The sequence below is a fragment of the Aspergillus lentulus genome (genome assembly GCF_001445615.1).
Source record: "Aspergillus lentulus DNA, contig: Alt04, strain: IFM 54703, whole genome shotgun sequence".
Taxonomy (NCBI): domain Eukaryota; kingdom Fungi; phylum Ascomycota; class Eurotiomycetes; order Eurotiales; family Aspergillaceae; genus Aspergillus; species Aspergillus lentulus.
This window is the reverse complement of record NW_028322122.1, coordinates 4,427,699-4,437,026: the sequence shown is the minus strand read 5'-3', so window position 1 is coordinate 4,437,026 and position 9,328 is coordinate 4,427,699. Positions and strand designations below refer to the sequence as shown.

Sequence of the window (9,328 nt, the reverse complement as noted above, 5' to 3'; positions counted from 1 at the left end):
TGAAACAATATAGAAGGAAGCACAAGAGGGTTTTGAACCTATTGTGTAGTATTTCTGGATGCCAATCACATGCTGAGTCTAATTTGCTGCTATATTCGTGGCAAACCCTGGGATCCACCTAAGCTGCGCCTGCTAGTGTAGTAGTTTAAAGCTTGAGGGTGACCAGATTTAACTAGTCTGAAAGGTGAACGATACTTATCTTAGGAGCGTACGGCTCCATGAGATCTGGGCCAAGGTTCTGGTGAAAATAACACAACTGCTCCTGAGATCCGAGGCAGCTAAGATAGAAGCAATGGCTATATACGTACTCAAACTCATTTCAACATGGTAGAACGACGACAAACACCATGGTTGTGTAGAATGGGGCTAGGATTTTGACTTTTAACACCGGATGGTCAGTATACCATGCGCAAACTTGTGTAGTAGGGAAGCTTTACTGAAACTAACGCCTGGCTGCGGAGTATATTGTTTTGATCTATTTCATAACAACATGAAGAGCTCATTATGACATGACAAAGGTATGGTGTACTGTTCGAGGAGCTTGAAGCTATTAAGGTTACACCATGCTATCGTGTTCAAGGAGTCTGGGCAAGATGGAGACCATTCGACATTTGTTTCCAACCATGGGCATCCCATTCCAAGGCGGTCATGATGATGAAATGGGTACATTGACATGCATACCCATACGGTAAGAGGACACGCTCCGTTCACCTTCTCGTATCATATGACAGGATTCTAGAACGTAGAGAAGTAAGTCAGAGAGGTCTAAATCGTCGTGGGAAAATGAGGCTGCACCAGTCAGCACACTCCGCCTCCCGAACGACGGTAGCTCAACTTAGTTACACGATTCAAACCTGAAGACAGTCAAAGACATGGCTGTGTGGTTCAACATGTTGATCCACGCCCGCAGCATCGTTCAACCGTGCCGAACACCCAAAAGTCGGTACCACCTTCCAGGACAAAGAAGCTGCGTGCTTTGCTGTTCGTGTTTTTACGGCTCAGGCTTGGCCTACCTAGCGCCAGCCTCTTGGTGTCCTCAGGACGATTAGATGAAAATCGCAAGCATGGTTCAACACGAGTACGACGCCTCGTATTTTCCCCAAAAATCTGGGAGACAGTCTCCGATTAGCAGGCCCCACTTGGCAATCGACAATCACGAATCAACAGCCACGTTCAACCAATTGAACCAGTTGAACCACGATGGAGCGGCATGTTCAACATGTTGAACCCTGAACCATCGAGACTTTCCAACCACAATGAACACTCGCGCAGCTCATAGTCTCAGAGTCGGCTGCATCGCCTCTAGAGGCCCAAATAATAGCCCTGAGGTAACTGCTTCGACGGGCTACGTAGTTCGACCGCGATTATCAATTGTAATCGGCATGGTTCAACACGTAGAAGTCCATCAGTGACATTGTTCTTGTTCAACCATGATGAACACTCCTGCTCTTAAAGGTCCAGTGTGTTCTGCATTTGACTGAGACTGTGTCCGCCAGCTTCCAGAAAGAATGGAAACTCAAGGGACAAGAGTCTAATAAGTCCACTGAACTAAAGAACCCATAGTTGGTCTAGCATCAGCGAAGGGCCTAGTGGGAGGAGTGGGTGTAGCACAGCTTCTCTGCACAAACATGTCATGGAATGCTTGACATTTGGATACGCAATGTGACTGATGATCTGGGTTTAATATGTTGACCAATTCCGGTTAACTTTAATCATTATTGCGGTTGAACTGCGTGGTCCTGGAATGTCGGGTCCTGAGTAGTCATTTCTCATGGAGCTATAGCAAATGCTAAGTGGGATTGGTGAGAAATCCGAGAATCGTATGGAACAGAAGTGCGTCAACTTTTACCCAAAAGCTACAGACCAGACTATGGACTATACCGGCGCGGAACTTGAGCGCTTATTCATGGTTGACCCATACTGTTAGTTGGTAGATAACATTACAAGGAAATGGCTGATGGGTCTAGCGCAAACCCATACGAGGGCTCGAATTCCAAAGCATGAAACTTCCTTGCAGACAAGAACTAATGATGATGATGTTGGACCATGCCGCCTGTCCGTGTTTATCACCGTCTATCACCAATGCTACTAGTGGGCAGCCATCATCTCAGGAGCCAAGCGACCGCTTGTAGGCTCAGTGCAAGTTACCTTGAATTTTAAGAGCCTAGAGCGCGCAGGTTCTCTACTGTACGAAACCTGTCGCTGATGTTTCGAACGATCAGCATATGGATTGATAATCCGTGGCTCCCCGATCCCCGATGACATCATTATTCCAGACGCACAAGTCGTCAGTCATGCCTGACTCATAGTGGAAGCTAGAACTGTGACTGCTACAGCAACCAGCCCTTTATTTGGGGCGGCAAACTCCCACTGACACAATGAGATTGGCCAGTAGCTTATCTACCCGTGAAGTTTACCGAGATCAAGGCCTTAAACGATATCGATTGACCGGGCGAATAGCAATCTGATTGCTGAATGAAGGCACTTGTGCTGGTATTCTCTAGACCCGATGACGGACCGTGCCACCCTGGCGATCTGAACCATAGCACTCCGCATTAGGAATCTGTAGTTTAGATTCGGAAAGGCCATTCCGGCCTCGGCGAAAGCAAAGCATTTGGCTGCACCTGCTTGTGACAGTCCCATACATGATTGAGCTACATCGAAACCACGCCCCGTGGCTACCACTTGGTTATGACGTGCCTCATATGCTCAAAAGAATACGAAGGGGACGAACGCAGAAGGGTCGTTTCGATCAATTTGAAGGTACTGTAAAGTCTACTAAGCAGACTCCTGGCAAGATCAGCTGTATCGAAGAACTGTGTGCCTTAGCAACAAATAAATAGCTGTTGCCCGGAACAAAAGCTTTAGACGATTTGATGGCATGTCTTATACGGAAGTACGCAAATACTGTAACGATGGGTGGTACGACGCACAGAGATGATTGCAAATTCGGTCGCCGTTGGTTTTTAAGTCACAAATACATTGTTGTTGCCAATACGAATGGGAGTGACACTGAACACAGTGGCATAGGTAACCCTACTAACGCCAGATAGATGTATGACAGGAGTGATAGCCCTTCTTTTTTAAGATATGTCCTGCTCACCGTCAGGCGTGGCCACCTTTACGGGGTTCATATTCTCTTGTTTGTCACCGTGTTGGCTGTTGAGTCACACCGACGTATCCCTTTCCCGCTATCGGGGATGAATGTCCAGGCCTGTTGTTCGCCTGAGAGGAATCTCGAGATGCGTAAGTTTTGCTGTGAGAAAGGGCAGTGGCAAGTTTTGCATTAAACTCTTGGTGCATCACGTCGTCTATACAAATATGAATCCTCATGGAGTGCTCTGCCGCGGGTTAAAGTTAAATGTTGTTTCAAGATTTAGAGACAGCCAGATCAATCTTACTAGAGATATCACATGAGTAGCCCCGAGATTCAAAAGCGCTCGGGTGAGGTTGTCCATGGCGGGGATTGGAGAGGAGGTTTAGGTGGATTAAGAGCCGCAACTCCAACTCATCCAGTGATTTAGTAGCTGCATCTGTGAAGACCATGTTAACACTAGTGTAGAAGCCATCAACAGGTCTCTTAACATTTATGAAACATGGTTCTCACCATGCGGAGGCCATCCATATCTTTATTCACTAGTGCCAGCTCCTTTTAGCAATCTCGCTGAACCGGCCATGGGTTGAGAAACTTCCATGGCCTTCCGGAGGGAAGAAGTTTGCGATCTTCTTCCAAGAGTTGGATTGTACTTTTACTAAGTTTGAAGGTATAGTTTGATCTAAGTGACTGGGTGGAAAGCACAACCAGGACCTAACTGATAGGAGCGCCTTCAGTCACATGTGGTTTGGGGATTGAGAAAAACCGCCCTAAATGCTTGCAAAGCTACGTGCTAAATGGTTTGTTGCCACGGCTGATGGAAATGCTCTTGTTATTATGCAGCACCTGGAGGTATTTGTCCAAGTAGATGAGGATTCCCGTTATGGCTGGCTTGATTGTAGTAGGCGACTCAAGACCATCCGGCAGTGGGTGTAAGTCAAAACCAATCGTGCTTCCAGCGCATGTGCAGAGAGACGACTGGGACTTAAGTTTTGTGGCCATTGACTCATCATCACTGTATCCCAAGGAGATCTGTACTCCTAACTATGTTGCACCAAAGACTGATTAATGAGGTTCGTCCCCAATTCGCGAGGTTCACCCACAAGGCGGAAGAACGTTAATTAAGGAGCTCCTGCCTAGACTCGCTCTTTTTCAGTACGTGGAAGGTAAGAGCGGGAGTAATGGAAGATAGCATACTGGTCAACAGCTCCCTCGAACCCAGGACGCACCAGCGCAACAACCCAAGCAATACCACTCTTCAAGACCTTATTAAACACTAGATCTGAGTCATTTATAGCAAACTTCCTGATCTAGTAATCGCTAGAACACCAAAAGTATGGGTAATTAGTAAACACTAAGCTCTGTATCAACATCTACGCGGAGTGGGAGAAGCTGTAGTAGTGATAGACAACTGATCCCACACAAAGGCCTGTTCAAAGAAACGGACATATGTGGGTGGCGAACATTTCCAGATACGTATACCGTGCTAGAGGATAAGGATAATACGAGGGGAGTAGAACTCCCGATGTTGAAGGACCCACACCAAGCGGAAAACCCTGTCCAAATGTGTCGAGTGATTCTCCCTCTGCACTTGACGTGGAGGCTTACATGCCATTGCCTCCTACGGCCGTATCTCCGTTTGGGCATTTATACTTACATCTTTGTTCTTAAATACCCACCTACCTAATGCTTTCATTCCTGTTAGAAGCTACGCTCAGCAAAGATATCGAGTTTCAGCCTCAAAAATTGTATTGAGTAGGTAGTGAAGGCGATTGCAACGAGTATCTCTCAGTTGACGAGAGGTGACAATTTTGACTCATATTGAACCGATTGGTTCCATCAGGATTCTCTCAGTGAAAAGAACATACAAACTGAGTAAGGCCAGCCTTCAAGCCTGAATTTTCTGCTGAAACCTTTATACTTTCGGAGCTACATTATTCTGCACCATTGGCTCAAAACCAGCCTTCCTCGGAAGCGCAGGCAGAATTTGACTGACCCATCCTATGATCTGCGGAGCACCAAAGGTGAGCCTGCAACCAGTTGCGGTCGACTGCATCTGGTGGGATTGCTTGGAGGAGGCCTGCTGGAATCTGCTCCTCGCACAGAATGGTCCCCACCCAACCGACACAGACCCAGACGTGGACTGAGCACTGAAGTGGTCTTCGATGTGCTGGGTATCGCCGTGGAACTGTTGTTCAGGTCAGTAAGCGGGCAAAACCCGTCTGCGAATGACTTACATCAATGGTGGTATTAGCAGCAATGATGAAACTAGTCGGGAATGCAGGAAACGAATTATACTGTGCCAACTCGCTGATAATATTCGGATTTGCCTTGCCGGCATCCTTCGGATCCGACGATACCAAGTTCTGCTGAGCCATTAACCGGTGCAAGTCCTCTGCGCCTGGACTCAGGTAGACGTTGTCCGCGACATCGAGCTCAAAATCGTTGAAGATCTCGGTATAGAGCCAAGGCCGTTCAATGTTCACGACAATTGCGTCAAAGGTGATGCTGACGTCGCAGTTGGCCATGTCGCTTGTGCTGTCGCTATGAGACTCGTTGTGCGCATAGCTGCCACCGACCGACCAGAGACCCCAACCGGCACCACCACCAACTGAGGCACCCCAGCTGCTGGTGCTTTGGGTGGTCATTTGTTCAGCAGCCGAAAAGGATGCTGAGATGGTTACCCAGGGATTGCTCTCCTTGCCAGCAGCAGTGCCCGTTGGTGTTGGCCCAGTAGTGTTGTCCGCCGGAGACGCGATGTTAAAGATCGGAGCTGCCAGCTCGGAGCCTTCCGTCGCGACTTCGGTACCCGTGATCCCCGTCTCTAAGTTGGCAGACGCGATAGCGTCGACCTTGATTGATTGGGTTGAACGCTTCTCTATTTTCTTGGTTTGTAGGGCGGCAATCTGATCTTGAATAGTCTTGATTGTTCCCGCCAGCCAAGTCTCTATGTGTTCCTTCAAGTCACCTGCGAATGCTTAGCTGAAGGTTGTCCCTAGCGAAAAGAACGGCGTTACAGACCTTGAAGGGCTGCAAGATTGTATTTCTTCCATGCTGATTGGTTCTTCGAGTAAGCTTTAATGGCATGATACAAGCCTTCTCTGGCCTCTTTGAGCTCTTTGACTGCGTTCTGATAGTCGGAGCCGGTGGTGACAGCATTCTTTTCCTCATCCGTGGCCTTGGAACTTAGAATGGCATTCTGAGTACTCATGCCAGCCTCCGCAGTGTAAATTCTCTTGAAAGCCCCAGCAAGTGCTGACTTTGATGCTGCATCGTCGGCCGACGGCTTTGCAACATCTGGGTTGCTGATGGGGAAGGTAGGAGGATCTGTACTCATCAGTTCCTTCATTGCCTCGTAAGAGATTTGTATTCTTTGCAGCCGGAGGATCTCAGCATCAACCTGGTCGATTGAGTAGGCTCCATTACGCTTGGTCCACCCTTCTTGCTTCTCCTTGCAGAGAGTTGCCCAATTCTTCGGTGTGAGATTTACGCCCAAGAGTTCGTTAGCTCCGTCGGAGTCCACCATGGTGGAGTTGCGCATAGCTTCTTTGCTGCTCTCTACGCGTGCCATGATTGACTCGGTGTCTATCATGCCAAAGTTGAACTCAACGTCATACTTGTGGCCGTTGGACAGCCAGTCCATCCAGCGACCTTGCACGGCAAATTTGAACTGCATGCGTTAGAGCCATGAAGATGCTAATCATAGAAGGGCGTTTCCCACCTTTCGATAGTTGGCCTGACTCCATTCATCATAATCTTGGCGTTGAAGGACGATGTCGTTCGGATACTTGGCCATAGCTGCTTCTTTTGCCTGCAACTTAGCCTTATCCCATTCGTCCTGAGCATTTGCCCAAGCTGCCTGCTTCTTCACATAAATATCGACGGGACTTAGGCCTGTTTTACTATCCGCCGTGGTAAGGTACTTCATCGCAGCATCGTAACCAGGTTCACCCGGGCTACGAATTGGATTAAGGCCGCCAGACCTGACGGTAGCCTTCTTGGGAACAAGACTGTCCAACGCCCTACTATAGCTTCTTGCGACACTTTTGCCAGTACTGCCAACCTGACAGGTTCGGTCAGTACCTCACAATTCCATATACCAGAGTAAATTAGAACCGTACCATCATTTTGGCTAGCGCAACCATGTCGTCGACGAGTCTCGCTTCTGCTTGTCGAACGGCATTAGGTGGAAATGCGGAGTACTGAGCTCCGTAAACAAAGGTACCGCCATCTTCGAGGTCTCGTACGTCAATTATAGTCCCTGGCACGGTGATCGTCATGTACTGCTCCGGCGCAACTTTTTTGGCCGATGTTAGTACGGATTGTTACAAGGTGACTATGTTTCTCACACCTGGTATAGCAGCAGAGATAGCATTCCGCAGGAGCTTGCAGGCATTTTCGATCTGGATGATAGCCTTAGCCTCCAGCTGAGCTTCCACCTCGCTCATTGCGTCGTGAAGAGACAGTGATGCTCCACAAATTTAGAATGCAGAGAGGCGAATCAAAAGATCTATTGAGATATCTTTGCGTCGAGAGAGTAAACCAGTCACATTTCAGGAAATCAGGTCACTTGCCGACGTTTCCATATGGACTGTAATACATGACATAAAATCAAACGGCCATAAATGGAGCGGTAGTCGCCCATTTTATATTTGCCTATGCTAGACCTTCCTTGACTTGAGAATCTCGAGACGGCATTTGGCATTACCGCAGGCGTCGTCATTCATTTCATAATTTGGAATTGAATTGCTAATGATATAAACGCCACCCAATGAAGTCAAGAATTTCCTGTCAGTGTGCGTGTAATCACCTTACTTAACAAAGCTGAGAATGAACCTAAGACGCGCTGGATTCAGATAACCTTTCTACGAATCGCATATGGAAACATGCAAATTCCTGAGTGGCTCCAAGCTCCGCATTTGACCAAAACAAGACGTGTTCTTACGCTAAGGGTAATGCATTCTGTAATAATCAGTACGATGCTTGGTCGCAAGAATGCGATGAAAATCTAGAGTTTCTCCTAATTGATCCTGATATGGTAGGACGGTGGACAAAGGAAATCAGTATGTCTATCATATCATATCTACCGTCACTAATAGGCTTAAAAGATTGACTCGCTATTTATGAGCCAATATAACACCTAGTCATTGGCTGACCTCCTGTTGGCCATTATTCCCAAATCAATATCTGTAAACACTTGGTAACTTCAGGAGGTTCGCCCCTATGTACAGCCTGCAAACAGCCAAACCAGAACCCTCGAGCTGTGTTGAAGATGGCGAGTTCCGTTTGCAGCTCTCCCGCTCTCTATTTAAGCGTCCTGGTGGGTCTTAACTTCTCTCGTAATAAGCCTAGTCCTAGGCTAGTGGCTTGCCAGCTCCATGTCGTTGCTCTGTTAATTCAGGAAGCTATGTCCCTGTAGGCACCTGAGATCTCAATTAGTCGCTCCGTCAGGTTATCGAGACAAAAATTTGCCTCATCAGCATAACCGAAGGATACAGCGCAACAAGGCTGGGATTCTATGTTACAACGCACCGACTCCAGTGAGTCACTGCTTTTTACTGACTACGAATTGTTACTAACTGTTGCATGTCCGATCCTAGGTTTGAGTCTGTATCGACTGCCTTTCCAAACGATAATCCACATGTGAAAACTCCTTCTGCGACGATCCTAAAATCCCATACAAGAAAATAGCACCTGGACTGGGAATTTGCACGACGCATTTGCCCTGAATTTTGCTCGATGTGTCTATCTGAACACACTGCCAAATTACTGTAATAGGGTCAACCCACTGATGAATTTAGTGACACATTATGCTGTTGTGTTCTGGGACGAATCGGTGGTGACCATGAATATTTCAAGAATCTGTTAGAAGGTAAGCCGCGCCAATTTTTCGGAAACCATTAAGTGTATCGAACAAAAAATCTCTAGAAACATGAATTAAGCATAACTAGGGTCCAGGATCGCGCGGAGGGTTTCCCCGTCAATAATTAGTACCATCGAGTAGAGCGCGATAAGACGAACGCAACGATTCCGTTCTCGTCGGATTTCGAGGCGATCTCAGGCGTGGCCCCGCGGCGGCTGTGGCAACCGTCATATAGGGGCTATACTGAGTGATCCACTTCTCTTGGGTTGTGTGTAGCAAGCCGGTATCCGTAGATTACGGTCATCGTCACGCCAAGTATCAGAACCATCTATGGTGTATTTCAACCTGCCTCACTGAACTACTCCTTTCTC

At 47.6% G+C, this 9,328-nt stretch overlaps 1 protein-coding gene across 1 annotated transcript; it reads right to left on the bottom strand.

Moving 5' to 3' along the window:
• Positions 1–5,009: 5,009 nt before the first annotated feature.
• On the bottom strand, positions 5,010–7,542 carry ALT_2700 (uncharacterized protein; the record flags this gene model as incomplete). Its single annotated transcript, XM_089599406.1, has 6 exons — positions 5,010–5,282; positions 5,332–6,062; positions 6,116–6,764; positions 6,816–7,157; positions 7,216–7,391; positions 7,446–7,542. The coding sequence occupies 6 exons, from the start codon at positions 7,540–7,542 to the stop codon at positions 5,010–5,012; spliced, it is 2,268 nt and encodes a 755-aa protein (XP_089456552.1).
• Positions 7,543–9,328: the final 1,786 nt, after the last annotated feature.